This window comes from Papio anubis, chromosome 11 (genome assembly GCF_008728515.1).
Source record: "Papio anubis isolate 15944 chromosome 11, Panubis1.0, whole genome shotgun sequence".
NCBI classification, from domain to species: Eukaryota; Metazoa; Chordata; class Mammalia; order Primates; family Cercopithecidae; genus Papio; species Papio anubis.
The window spans coordinates 48,188,819-48,204,518 of NC_044986.1; the positions used below are offsets into that span (position 1 = coordinate 48,188,819).

The 15,700-nt window shown below is 35.7% G+C and overlaps 1 protein-coding gene across 2 annotated transcripts in view; it reads left to right on the plus strand.

Moving 5' to 3' along the window:
• Nucleotides 1-15,700, plus strand: part of PRKG1 (protein kinase cGMP-dependent 1) — a 1,324,128-nt gene that overhangs the window by 1,084,868 nt on the left and 223,560 nt on the right. For both annotated transcript variants that reach the window (XM_031652620.1, XM_031652619.1), the window contains exon 6: nt 8,151-8,228. In XM_031652620.1, the coding sequence (XP_031508480.1) occupies nt 8,151-8,228 (78 nt within the window). The remainder of the gene's footprint in view (nt 1-8,150; nt 8,229-15,700) is intronic.

Below are 15,700 nucleotides of genomic sequence, written 5' to 3' on the forward strand. Positions count from 1 at the left end.
TTGGTAATTGGCCTGAACGACATATAACCTAATCATTAGAAAAGTGTCAACTATGGATGATCTATGCTTTAATAAAGACTTAAGCCTAACTCCAAACTTAAATATAGAGGAAATAATGATGTAACCTTGGACTGAAATAATTTAGGGTGAGAATTTATTTCAGAATGATATACTGTGTTTTAGTTTATATTGACTGACATTCAATGAGAGATTACATTACAGTCAGACTGAAAATGAAATTGCTAGTTACAATATGGTATACTTGATATCAATGACTATGACTGTGATCTAACAAAAGAAAATAAATCATTTATATTCACCAAGGAGTCACCATCAAGGCCTTCAACAACCATATCCAGTGCCGTAGTATGCCTCTGTCACATGTCATCAAATATGTGTAGAATTTTAAAATACCTAAATGTACATTTATATATTAATATTGAATTCCGAGAACCCAAAGGCACACAATATTAACAAGGAAAGCCATACCTTATTTTCTAGCAGCAATGAGAAGACAGGCTTTTTTAACTCACAAGTTTTAGAAATAAAATTTCAAGTTATTGTCTTTGGGGAAATGTATTGCTTAATTTAGACATGCTGTCAATTTTCTTTATCTATCCTCCAAATCTCTGATTTATAACTCCATTTTCTTATTTGAAATGAAGAGATTTGGGCCAAATCTATCTTCAATCTAGTTATTCTTCAACAAATATATATTGAATGCCTATTTTGTGTTAGGCACTGTTCTAAGTGAAAAAATGAATATAGCATAAGACCTCCAGGTGATGGGGGGAGGAGTCACAGATAGCAAGCAAAAGAGTAATAATTTCAGGTCATAAAGAGTGTGATAGAAGGCTCTTCTCACAGGAGGCTTTGCTGTGGTTTGCAGTTATGCTGGTTATCAAGCAGTCATTAAAGCATGCAGGAACATTTTGGCAGCAGCAAATCTTTGGATAGCTTTCTTTTATTTATTTATTTATTTGTTTACTTATTTATTTACTTATTTATTTATTTTTTTGAGACGGAGTCTTGCTCTGTCGCCCAGGCTGGAGTGCAGTGTCGCGATCTTGGCTCACTGAAAGCTCCTCCTCCCGGGTTCACACCATTCTCCTGCCTCAGCCTCCTGAGTAGCTGGGACTACAGGTGCCCACTACCACGCCCAACTAATTTTTTTGTATTTTTAGTAGAGATGGGGTTTCACCTGTGTTAGCCAGATGTTCTCGATCTCCTGACCTCGTGATCTGCCCGCCTTGGCCTCCCAAAGTGCTGGGATTACAGGCGTGAGCCACCGCACCCGGCCAGATTTCTTTCTAACACCATGGAAATACAAACAGTAATGTGGGATACAAAGTGAATGGGGTCGGAGTGCACATTGGTAAGACTGGCCAGAAAAAGGCCAGTGATGACAGCAAGATAATGTCAAAAATCTTAAGGAGGAGTGCTAGACAGAGGACCGGTTGGGTGCAAAGTCCCAAGGAGAGATCCAGCATGGCATATAGGAGTCACATAAAAAAAAGCCAGCGAGTCTGAAACAGAATCACAAGGGTGATAATGGGAAGGGAAAGAATGGAGAAGTTAATAGGGGTCAGAATACAGATAATTTTACAGACCACAATAAATTGTTTATGATTTTACTTGCAGCAAGAAGCCATTGAAAGATTTTAAGCAATCAGGTGTTTTCAATTGATTTGTTATTTGAAAGGTCACTTTGATGGCAGTGAGAAAAATACAGGGGATGATTTGGGTATGATGAGTGGGCAAGTGACAGGGAGACCAGATAAGAAGACATTGTGAAAGTCCAAGATAAGATTTTGTCTCGAACAAGGGAAATAACAATGGAGATAGTGGAAGAATATTGGGCTTAGCGCATGAATTGGAAGTAGAAGGCTTTCTAATGGACTGACTGTGGGCAATATTAATGATGGGGATTAAGGAAGACTACCTCATTTGTGCAATTATTTTTGAGTCCCTACTATGTTCCAAGCACAAGGTGAGGCACTGGGGATTTTATGTATAGTGAACAGAACTAGACACAGTTCTTGCTTTCAGAGAAGTCAAAATCTGGTGAAAAACAATCATACAAGTCAATAAATACAAGCCTAGAAAAGGGCAATGCAATATAGCTATGTGGTATTGTAAGTTCATACAATGGAGAGACCTAATTTAGCCAGAATGTGTGTGTGTGAGTGTGTGTGTGTGTGTGTATGTGTAGTGGTGGTGGTAAGGGTGGATATGCCAGGTGAGAGAAGGCTAGGATCTGAAAGAAAAATGGGATATAACTAGGGAAGCAGCACTGAAATATGGCAGTAGGAGTGTTCAGGCCTGATGATGGCACAGTCAAGGAACAAACCTCAGAAGGCTGGCAGGGCTAGAAGGCAAAAATCAGGAAAAGTGAGAAGAGGTTGGATACTATGGCATCGAGCAGACATGGTGTTGTAGGCCATGTTCCAGAGATTGGCTTTTATCTTAACAACTATGGAAACCTTTGAAAGGAAACTGTCTAATTGCTAAGGTTTCTTCTTACTCTAAATTCTGTATATTTCTTTGATTTAATTTGAAATATGAAAATGGTAGAGCTATAAAACGACCTTCAAAAACCAGTGAAAGTGCTGGCATTTGATTAACATAATTAGAGAGCCTCTTGAAGAATCAGCACGCAAGATCATCTTCCCCTCTGGTGCAATTAAATGTTTCAGAATAGCTTAGTCATTACAGTCCTGGTGTTATGACACCATGAATATTATCTTTCCCAAACCTGGAATGCCTTTGGCCACTGTTCCGTAAGTTGTTCTGTGACCCCTGGATTTTATGAGCTCATGCAACATGGACATAAATTCAGTGAATGTCTGTGTAGGTAAATAAATATTTATATGGCAAGTGTGGGTGTTGAGTTATGAAACACCATATCAGATGATATTAAGAAGATGATTAGATAAGTTTCATGAATTAAATAGACTAGACTATATCTGGATATCATTGCCAAACTTTCAGCTTCTTAAGATGAAGAGATTAAGAATATAAAAACATTTAGAGTAATTGCAATGAGCTGGGGGCAGTTTTGTTCCCAATGGAGTAATTAGCGATGTCTGGAGACATTTTTGATTCCTACAACTGGGGTTGGGGTGCTACTAGCATCTAGTTGGAAGAGGCTGACAACTCTGTTAAACATCCTGCAGCAAAACTGGATGTACAGGACATCTCCGTACAATAAGAACGAATCGCCTCAAAATGTCAATAGTGCTGAGGTTAAGAAACCCTTACTTTCACTCATTTTAATATATTACAAATAATTTTGGTTTTCTGAAAGAAAATAACTATCACATGGATAAGGATATGCTTTTTAAAAGGAGATGGATGAGGGGAATGAGCTCACATAAGTTAGGAGTTCTTCAATTTTTGGGTGCTTTTTATTTGTATTTTTCTACTTTTTCCAAAATAATTGTATATTCACTAGTATTATTTGATCATAATGAGCTGCTTATTTTCCTCTTTCTGGGGTGATTTTCACCTGCTGGTCATTGGTGACCTCTTTATCCTTCTGTTAGGGCTCAAGAATCCTCCGTGGAGAAGCTCTTGGGAAGTCACATGTCTCCCAGACTGTGCTCTCACACATATAACCCTGTACTTATATACAGGAAAGCATTTTGCATACTGGATTATTTTGGCATTTTTGAGTGATCTTGAATTAGGAACCAAGTGAGAAACAAGACAAAGAGTAGAATAAATTGAGGCAAACATTACCATTATTACTAATAAAATCTGGGTTACAGGATGTACCTTTGGTATGACAGCCAGCTAGTCTTCCCAAATTGAACCCTATCATTGTGCAGAATTACCTGCCCTGTCACAGAAGCTCAGACAAGGGCAAACTTCACTATTGTGGAGAGAAGAGCCTTCCCCCGGAGCAGCAGCAATGCCAGCCCTCTGTGGGAAGCTCCCTTCCATGAGGAAAAGATGAGAAGTTGAGATGAGCATACATAGCGGTTTACTTCCAAGTTTATGAATCAGATAAGTCATGCCACTTTTGCTGGTGCAGAGTGAGGAAAGGGGAAGAGAAAGGTACTTAGTTTTACTAACTGAGCTTCATTCACATGGAAGGAAATATCAAGAATACGAAAGATGTTTTCTTCCCCTTGCCCCAAAGCTACAACTGCAACTCTGCTACTACCTTTGCTACCCAGTACAGTATCTACTATGTGTGACTATTTAAACTTGAATTTATTAAAATTAAATAAATTTAAAAATTCAGTTTCTCAGTCACACTGGTCATATTTCAAGTGCTCAGTAGCCCCATATGTCTTGTGGCTACCATAATGGACAATACAGTTATAGAACATTTCCAGTGGATGGTGCTATTATGAGATTTTACCCTTCTTATCTTTGTATTATGAATACCTATAAAAAGACCTGCCTCTGAGGCCCTCAGAAATGTTTGCTGGAAAGGCACACTGGCTCATGCCTATAATCCTAACACTTGGGGAGGTCAAGGTGGGAGGATCACTTGAGCCCAGGAGTTTGAGACCAGCCTGGGCAACAAATAGGGAAACTGTATCTCTACAAAATAATAATAATAATAAATTAGCTGGGCATGGTAGTGTACACCTGTGGTCCCAGCTACTTGGAGGCTGTATTAGTCCATTCTCTTACTGCTGGTAAGGACATACCTAAGACTGGGTAACTTAGAAAAAGGTTTAATGAACTCACAATTCCACATGACTGGGGAGGCCTCACAATCATAGCAAACAGCAAAAGGCACTCTTACATGGTGGTGGACAAGAGAGAATGAAAGCCCAGTAAAAGGAGAAACCTCTTATGAAACCATCAGGTCTCATGAGACTTATTTACTACCACAAGAACAGTATGGAAGAAATGGCTCCCATGATTCAATTGTCTCCTACCAGATCCTTCCTACAACACATGGTAGTGGGTACTACAATTTGAGATGAGACTTGAGTGGGCACATAGAGCCAAACCATATCATTCCACACCGGCCCCTCCCAAATCTCATATCAAAACCAATCATCCCTTCCCAACAGTCCCCCAAAGTCTTAACTCACAGTAGCATTAACACAAAAGTCCACAGTCCATAGTCTCATCTTAGACAAGGCAAGTTCCTCCTGCCTATGAGCCTGTAAAATCAAAAGCAAGTTAGTTACTTCATAGATACAATGGAGATACAGGCATTGGATAAATACACCCATTCCAAATGGGAGAAATTGGCCAAAACGAAGGGGCTAAAGGCCCCATGCAAGTCCAAAATCCAGCAGGGCAGTAAAATCTTAAAGCTTCAAAAATGATCTCCTTTGACTCCGTGTCTCACATCTAGGTCACACTGATGCAAGAGGTGGGTTTCCATGGTCTTGGGCAGCTGCACCCCTGTGGCTTTGCAGAGTACAGCCTTTCTCCTGGCTGCTTTCATGGACTGGCATTGAGTGTCTGTGGCTTTTCCAGGTGCACTGTGCATGCAAGCGGTCAGTGGATCTACCATTCTGTGGTCTGGAGAATGGTGGCCCTCTTCTCACAGCTTTGCTAAGGAGTGCCTCAGTGGGGACTCTCTGTGGGGTCTCACATCCCACATTTCCCTTCAGCACTCCCATAGCAGAGGTTCTCCATGAGAACTCCGCCTCTGCAACAAACTTCTGCTTGGATATCCAGGTGTTTCCATACATCCTCTGAAATCTAGACGGAGGTTCCCAAACATCAATTCTTGACCTCTGTGTACCCACAGGCTTAACACCACGTGGAAGCTGCCAAGGCTTGGGGCTTGAACCCTCTGAAGCCACAGCCTGAGCTGTACCTTGGCCCCTTTCTGCCAGTGCTAGAGCAACTGAGACACAGGGCACAAAGTCCTAGGCTTTACACAGCAGGGGGGGCCTGGGCCTCGCCAATGAAACAATTTTTTCCTCCTAGACCCCTGGGCGGGTGCTGGGAGGGCCTGCCACAAAGGACTTTGATATACCCTGGAGACACTTTGTCCATTGTCTTGATGATAAACATTTGGTTTCTTGTTGCTTATGAAAATTTCTGCAGCCAGCTTGAATTTCTTCTCAGAAAATAGATTTTTCTCTTCTATTGTACCATCAGGCTGCAAATTTTATCAGCATTTTGGTCAAAGCCATTCAGTAAATCTCTAGGAAGTTCCAATCTTTCCTACATCTTCCTGTCTTCTGAGCCCTCCAAGTCTCTAGGAAGTTTCAAACTTTCTTACATTTTCCTATCTTCTCTTGAGCCCTCCAAACTGTTCCAGCATCTGCCTGTTACCCGGTTTCAAAGTCACTTTCACATTTTTGGGTATCTTTACAGCAGCACCCACTCCCAGTACCAATCTACTCCACTAGTTTGTTCTCATGCTGCTTATAAAGACATACCCGAGACTGGGTAATTTATAAAGAAAAATAGATTTAATGGGCTCATAATTCCACATAGCTGGGGAGGCCTCACATTCATGGCAGAAGGCAAAAGGCATATCTTACATGATGGTGAACAAGAGAGAATGAGAGCCAAACAAAAGGGGAAATGAAACCTCTTATAAAATCATCAGATTTCTTAAGACTTATTCACTACCATGAGAACAGTATGGAAGAAACCGCCCCCATGATTCAATTATCTCCCACCAGGTCCCTCCTACCATCTGTGGGGATTATGAAAGCTACAATTAAGATGAGCCACAGAATGAGACCCTGCCTCAAAAAGGTGTTTGTTAAATGAATACATGAAAGTGTATTACTGCCATTTTGTTTTTCAAATCTGCATGTTGTAAAGTTCTTTCCATTTTAATGCAGCAAAACATAAAAATTGAACATAGATATCTTGTTAAATGGCATAAATGAGTTGAAGAATATGCATTCTATAATATTATTTTTATTTAGAAATAATTAATTGTATGCATGTGTGTGTGCAGGGTGGGGTGGTGGTGGTTAAAAGCTTAGAAAAATGTCTTGAAGTGTACATACCAGACTGTATATATCATCTGGTGGTTGAAATTGAGGGAAAGGAATAAGGAATACCTTTTTCACTTAAACATTTTGTTCCTAGAAACCTGAATTACTTTTGAGTAAAAAAATTAGCAAATTAGGTAGTATGTTAACTTTCCAGATACACTAAGAAAATAATGGCTCTTTTCAATGTCAAGTATTAATGAAAGGCAATTTTAAGGCAATCTTAGCACTTTATGTGTTAAGAAAAATGGTATTAAAGCATAAGGACAAATAACACCCATCAGCCTAATGGATATTGCACGTAAACAATGAATTCTGTTTTGTTAGGAGTGTGCAAAATAATGTTTTATTTCCCAAAAATATAGCTTCTCTGCTATGCTGCAGAGAAGGATAGGGTCAGACGGCACAGTTCTCATTTTTCTGTTAGACCTCTTGACCCAGCAGTATACTTTCTTCCACCTCTCCTTATTGAAATTACTTTTGTTCATTGCAGAAGTAATCTTCACCCTGGAAACGGACCTAGTTGTGGTGTCCATGTCAGAATACTGATATACTGACTGTGATAATCCTTTTGCAGCCTTACCTCACTCCTCGTTTGATAGTTTATAAGCTCACAGATGCTGGACCAGAATTCAGTCCATAAAATTAAGACATTCTGTTTGACAGGGCCAAATCTAAACTGCTGAAGCAAGAACACTAAAGCATGAAGTGGTGCCTTAAAAAGTAACTAGGGCCGTCTAACCCACAATAAAAATCAACCTGGTTTCAAATGAAGATTTTTACATGCTGTAACAATTTCTTAGGAAAAAAGGGCTCTCATTATGAGAATATAAAACCCAATGAAAATGACAAGTAAAATAATATAGAATTAGTAGTTTAATTAGCAGCTCTGCTGTTTTGTTTCATGCTCAGTTGATGGGAGAAAAGAATATTTTCATCGAACAATTGAAATGAATGAATTTAAAGATATGATATAATCACCTAGAAAAATGACATTAAAAGCAGTCTTGAAAATGAGCATTATAGAAATGTTATCTTTGTAAATATTGCATACATTAACTAATATTCATTATTAAATCATGCTGGTTCTAGGCTTGGATAAAATTCCATCAGGATGAATGTATCCCTGGGGGTGGATATTTGAAGAGGCTGAGCTGTTTGGTAGCTTACTCCTTGCTTAATTTTTTTTTTCTTATTGTTTCTACTTTTCAGACCCACTATGAAAATGGAGAATATATTATCAGGCAAGGTGCAAGAGGGGACACCTTCTTCATCATCAGCAAAGGAACGGTAAGCTTTGGTGGCACAAGACAGTGATGCACTAGGGGAGTCTTGGATTGGTTAGTAACTCCAGTAGGAACACATGCAGAGTCTTGTGCTATATGAGTTCGTTTCATTTATTGACACAGAGAGGTACGAGAGAATGGATCTTACAAAAAATGATGCAGGAGGGAAAAAAAGGTAGAGCTTTGAAACCAGTAAGTAGCCTACTTGCTAATAATCATAATATTAGATGGCACTGATATATTTGTGTGAATAGAAAGATCTCCATCATTAAAATAATATAATAAAAAAGAAAATACCAGCTGGATGTGGTGGCTCATACCTGTAATCCCAGCACTTTGGGAGGCCAAGGCAGGCAGATCACTTAAGCTCAGGAGTTCAAGACCAGCTTGGGCAACATGTCAAACCCCATCTATACAAAAAGTAGAAAAAATTAGCTGGGCATGGTGGTGCATGCCTGTGGTCCCAGATACTTAGGAGGCTGAGACAGGAGGATTGCTTGAGCCCAGGAGGCGGAGGTTGCAGTGAGCCAAGATGGTGCCACTGCACTTCAGCCCTGGTAATAGAGCAAGACTTTGCCTCCAAAAAAAAAAAAAAGAAAAAGAAAGAAAGAAAGAAAGAAAGAAAGAAAGAAAGAAAGAAAGAAAGAAAGAAAGAAAGAAAGAAAGAACGAACGAACTTAGGTCATTTACAAAATTCATCTAGTCATTAGAAGCAGTAACATTGCTATAATGAAACATCTGGGCTTTGAAATCAGATGGCCTAAACTTTAATCCTGTAACAAAACTTAGTCATTTTAATGCCCTTAGGAAAGTTGCTAAATACTCTGAGGATGATAAGGATAGATATACACTAATGTTTTAAGTTATTTTCATAAATAAATATTGGAACTAAAAACTACTAAAAGTGATAAATTATAAAGGAAGGGGTAAACATGGGGTAGACAAGGGTTACAAATGCAAAATCATACTTTATTTCTTAAACCGTTTTAGTTTTTCATCAACATGAATTTATTAAGTACAAAATTGAGTGAATTGGAAAATAGAATTTTTTTAGATTAATACTATACTATTATATTACTAAAATACCTTAAATTTCTTTCTACAGTGAAATGATTTAAACTTATTTTTCTTTATTATGTATCATTACAAGGAATTCATATCTCTGTATGTACTAAGTATAGGAAGAGATGGAGAAGGAAATGCAAGTAGAAAGGAATTCATATGCCAGTTTCTGTTTTTATAACTATCCCTTTATAAATGAAGCAAATTTATTTCTTCTAATTTAACAAAATGACTGACTCTGCTAACTTATAGTTCATATATAGAGAGATTTCCAGAGCCACAGTGAATAGAATGAGGTGGAAGATTGTAAGTATTATTGAATCACAATTTAGATAATTCTCCTTGGACGAATTTTGGATCAAGTGTATGCATATGTCAATATTTGCATCAATGGCATGTCACACAAAAATGAAGAAAACAATATTTGTATTTTTATTATTCCTATTCTTTTGACTGATCTCTGAATGCCTGGGATAGAAGTAGAACTCAAGGCTGACTTCTTAAAAGGCATCATGAAATGACATGTCTGACCGCGGTTATAGTTAAAATTGTATCTTGTATTTTCCAATGTTAGAATATAAGAAAATGTTAATATTTTGTAGTTTATATGATAGATTGTTAGAACTTATTATTTACTGTCTTATTGTTTAGATTGACTAAAGAATCAGGAAAAATTTAAAATCACCATGGATATAAATGATTCAAAAGATTGCATGGGGAATTTGTCCTGACATTCTAGATTTGTTTTGTCTTTACTACATTGCTAATTCTTTGCTGTGATGGAATGATGTGTTTGTCCTTTGAGATGGATTTCTGACAGGCTTTTGCTACCATCCTGTTAGTGCAAATTTTACTGCCTAAAAGTAGTGCTTTGTAACCAGTTTCAGCTGAAGACAGGTGCATTAGTTGTGCCTCTTTACGAGTTTCGTAGTAACTATAAGTAGAAACAGCGTGGAAATTATACCACAGGAACCATTTCCCTTGGCAATATTTCAGAGCACTCTGGGGATTCTGGGAGGGAAGTAATACTAATATATTAGACTCTCTTGACACTTTCAAGATCTTTTACTTTAAACCAGACATCAATTTCTACTAACTTACTTTTCTAGGTGACACAAGTTAGCTGCTATGATTCTTAGTTATGTAAATTACATAATAATTATATTAATTTTATTCATTCTAATACTAATATACTAACAATATTAATTATATTAGTTCTAATTCTAATATATTAAAATCATTAAGACTATGTCACCATATGCAATAATTGGAATATATTTAGTCTTAACAAGCAGAAAGTAAGGTCAGCATACTTATGTCCCAATGGCAAACAGCACTAAAGACAGGTGAATTATAAGAGAGTAGGCTCAGTTCAGCAGGCAAATAAGTTGTAAAACTGGAATTTTCTACAATTATATGTTATATGTTTTTTTTAGGTGTACAGATGTCATTTTGTTTTCCCATGCATTTAAAAAATGTATAAAGGATAACCTTGGCCAAGATCTGTTTCTTGCTGCTACCAAACTGGCTTTTTCTTAGAAAATGCTGTGAGATAGAAGGAGACACAGCAGGGGCTGCCAAGCTACAAATGAAATTCCCCTTGTTCAGTTCCACTTATTTAAGTGTAAAACAATTTTTATTCTTCCATTAAGCACATTCACACAAAGAGAGAAGCATTATAAAATAAGCTTTGCAATACTTGTTTTTCCCCCATTAAGCCTGTGCAATCTGATTTTTCTAAAACCTAAGACAGAATGCTTGCAGTGATGATGGCTAAAGTACTTGGTGCTGCCTCAAGTAGAAGCTCAGTTAGTTCTCTATACTTCAATCACTGCATTACAGCTGCCTGGATACATGGCTTGCTTCTCCAACAGTGAACTATAAAGCACCAAAGATTCCTGCATTTGTTCCTGCAGTTGTGTCGCATCACAGAATGAACTATCTCTTTATAAATAAATCAAACGAAAATTGAACAGGATAGGTAAGCAAAGTTGCAGAGTTCTAATAATAGTTCAAAAGCATTTTGATTTTTCTGATTCCATTCAACATACCTTGTATCCTACCATTAGAAAAAAAAAAGAGATTCAAAAATTCTTGTCTATCAAATGGCATTTAAAATCACATGGCTTTGCTTCATAAAATTAACAAGTATTTAAACATGTCAATTAAACATGTTGCCTTAACACAATGCTCAATGTTTTTTAATATAAAAAGTGTTCTGTTATGGAAATTTTATTTGCATACGTATACATATGTTTATGTAGACATTATGGTGAACCCTCTGGAAAACATTTTTTTAAATATCAAGAACAAGATAAAGATATACATTATTACCAATCTTGTTTAGTGTGGTACTAGGCATCTCAAATACTATAGTAAGTTAAGAAAAATAAATAATATTTGTAAATAAAGAAACAGTAATTATTTATACATGATATGTTTTTAGTTTCATTTAGGATTTTTTGTAGAAATATATATTATTAAAATTAATAAGAGTTTAGCAAATTAGCATTATTCAGTACATTTTTCTTTATTAATGGAACTGTTCTATATCTCTACACAACCCAATATAATAGCTATTAGTCACGCTTGCTATTAAAGTAAAATTATCTAACTTAACTTTAATGTTAATTTCTCAGTAGCAGTAGCCACATTGCAATAGCTGCTAGTGGTGACTGTATTGGACATTATAGAACTGGATATTTTACTATTAATGAATATTGAAAAAGCCATATCATTCAACGTATTCTACCATATTAACAGTCTAAAGAAAACTAATCACATTATCATGTCAAATGATTCAGTGAAAGGGTGTGACAAGTGTAACATCCGTTCATAATAAAAATTCTCAGCAAATTGAGAATATAAGAGAACTTTCTTGCCCTGATAAGTGGTATCTACAATATGCCTACCGTTCACATACTTAAGGTGAGAAACAGAGCAATCAAGAAATGAAAGGAACTGACAATAAAAGGAAAGTCTTTTCAACAAATGGTGATGGAACCATTGGTAATCCATGGACCAAAACAGGGGAGCCTTGACCTAGACTTTATACCTTATATAAAAATTAAATTAAAATTAGTAATAGATTTAAAAGTAAAACAAAGCCATAAAACTTTCAAGAGAAATGTATGACTTGCGGCTAGATAGGAAGAGTTCCTAGACATGATACCACCAGCACAATCCATAAAGAAAAATGATAAACTGGGCTTTATCAAATTTAGAAACTTTTATTCTGTGAAAAACACTGTTCAGAGAATGGAAAGACAAATTACTAACAGGGAAAATTATTTGAAAAGTACACGTCTGGTAAGGGGCTTATATTGATCCTATCCTTTATTGATCCTATATTAAAAACACTTAAAAATCCATAAAAAAAAACACTTAAAAATCAACAAAAAACACCGAAGTACCCACTTACCAAAAAAAAAAAAAAGAATGAAGGACTTGAACACATCAGCAAAGAAGATACACAAATGGCAAATATGCACATGAAGAGGTGTGCAAAATGATTAGTCATTAAAAAATTGCATATTGAAATACTGAGATACTACTGCATACTTAATAGAACGGCTAAATCTAAAAACAAAAATTAACAACATCAAGTGCTAGTGAGGATGCAGAGTAACCAGTATTCTCATACACTGCTCCTGGGAATGCAAAATGGTAAAGCCATTCTGGAAAACAATTTGTAGTTTCTTATAAAGTTAAATAAACATTTACCGTATGACACAGCAATTACTGTTTGTGATATTTATTCTAGAGAAATGAAAATATAGCTCACACAAAAAACTCTGCATCAGTGTTTGTAGTATCTCTATTCATAATTGCCAAAACTAGAAATAAACAAATCATGTTATATTCATTCAATGAAATATTAGCAATAAAAAACATAAACTATTGAACCTTGCAAGAACTTAGATGAATCTTCAAAGCCTAATGCTGAGTAAGAAAAAAACATCTGAGAAGGTTAAATATTGTATTATTTCATTTATATGGCATTCTCAAAAAGTTAAAATGAGTTTGATGCAGAACAGACTATAGGGGTGAGGAATGAGAAGGATATGACTACAAAACATACCATGAAGGAGTTTCTGAAGGTGATGAAATTGTTCTGTATCTAATTGTTCTGGGAATTAGACAAAACTATCCATGTGTTTAAGTTCATACAACTATATTCGAAAAAAGAAGTAAATTTTACTGTATGATGGAAGTAAAATTTACTATATGATAACTTAAAAATTCATGTACCTTTCTAAATACTGTATCAAGTAACTAAAATACGTTTTTAAAATACCATTTCAAAAATCAAGTATCTAGGCATATCTATAACAAGAAAATGTTCAAGTCTTTTAAGAAGAAAATTGTATTTAAAATATTATAATGAAGAGCAAAACACCAACATGGCAGAACATCTGAAAGAAAGAGAAACATATTGGGAGTTACTACAGTAGATATCAAGACTTTTTATAAGGTTCAGGTAATGGAAAAAAATGTGGCCTTAATTTGACTAAAAACCAGACAAATATGTCAGAGTAAGAATGGTGAGCCCAGATAAAGATCCATTATAATATGGAAGCTTGATTTAGGATAACGTGGACACTACAGATATCACAACTGGTTATGCATAGGGGCATAAATAAAATGGGATCCCTAGCTCACACCATACACAATGCCACTTTCAGATGTAAATGTGAAAAGAAAAATTAGGAAAAAATTAAAAGGTAATTGGGAGAATACTTCTATTATCTTGGGATAAGAAAGGATTTCTTGAATAAGATATTTTAAAATGCAAACAGTAAAAGATAAAATGGTTAAGTGTAATTACATTAAAATTAATAAATTTGTTCAACAAGACATCACAAAGATGGTTTAGACAAACCACAGTCTTGTGAATGAACAACAACAAAAATAAAGATAATCAGTCCAATAGAAAAATAGGCAAAAAGTATGATCAGACACATAATCAAAAGAAGCACAAGTGGCTCAAAAAATAAGATGATAAAATCTCCCACCTCTATTGATAATAAGGGAAATGCCATCTAATACTTACCTTTCTGGAAAAAAATCAAAGTCTGACAATATTAAGTATTGATAACAGTATAATATAATATGCGTTTTCATCCATTGATGGTAGAAATGTCAGATTGTACCAAGAGTGAGTTAATATTTAGTAAAATCGAAGATGCATATACTTAATAACCTTGTTCTTTATTCATAAATGTTGACACTAGTGAACTCTTAGCCATGGACACTGGAGCACATGTATAAGAATGTTCACAGTAACGCAGTTAATAGTACAATAGAAACAAAATATAACAAAAATAAAACTGGAAGCCACCCACATTTATATCTACAGAATTAGTAAATTGCATAATAGTCATATAATGGAATACTGTTTAAACAAAGAAACTAAATTTTAGCTTTTATATGAACATGGGTGAATCAGAACCTCAAGAATAAGGGCCCAGTAACTTTTATTTTAGATCAGACTCCCTACTGAAGATTCCGCATCTATAAAAGCCTCGTCAGCATACAAATTAGTGTCTCTGTGATACAGCTTAGTGGTAAGGAAAAGTGTTAAAAACTGAATTTCCATGGTTTTGAAACACTGTGTGGAGGAGTAATGAAATGGATCAGTGGAGAATAATAATTGAATTTCCTCCACCTTACACAGACCTTCTTAATACTTATAAAAATTCTGGTCTTTGACATCTAATCTCTAGATTCAGAAACCTGAAGCATAGTATTATTAAATGTGTTTAAGTGTTTTTAGCATTGTTTCAATAAATTAGTTTTTTACTTCATCACATTTTCCAAGTAGGTGAATTTTAACTATTTAACCTTTCTGGATGACCAAAAGTCAGTTTTATGAATGTTAGTAGAGCTTGAGGGAGATATGAATTAACACAAAGGTACAAGTTACTCTATTTTTGTTTTCATTCATGCAACAAAAATATTATCACTTGCCTTCTGTTAAGTCACAAGCCCTGTGTGTTCTAGGCTATCTATCTTGTTAGTAATGACACATTCTGTTAAAACAATTTACAACTATTTATTGAGTGCTTATTATAATTTGCGGAGATGCCAAAGAAACACAACTTTCTTTTAAGGGCACTTTATTTAGTATAGTAAAAAAGGGCATGTATGTAATTTATACATCTTTAGAAATAGAAATCCTACCAAATGAAGCATATGAATTATGAGGGATATAGTCAGTTAGAACCATGCAGGAAATCTTTATGAAAATGTGATGTGTCTTCAAATGAAAGCTGGATTCTTCTCAGGGAAAGGGACAGGCTTATCCTAGAGAAACTAGGATATGGATGTGGAGGCATGTAAAAGGCTGTTCATTTCAGCAGAAAGAAAGAAAGAAAGAAAGAAAGAAAGAAAGAAAGAAAGAAAGAAAGAAAG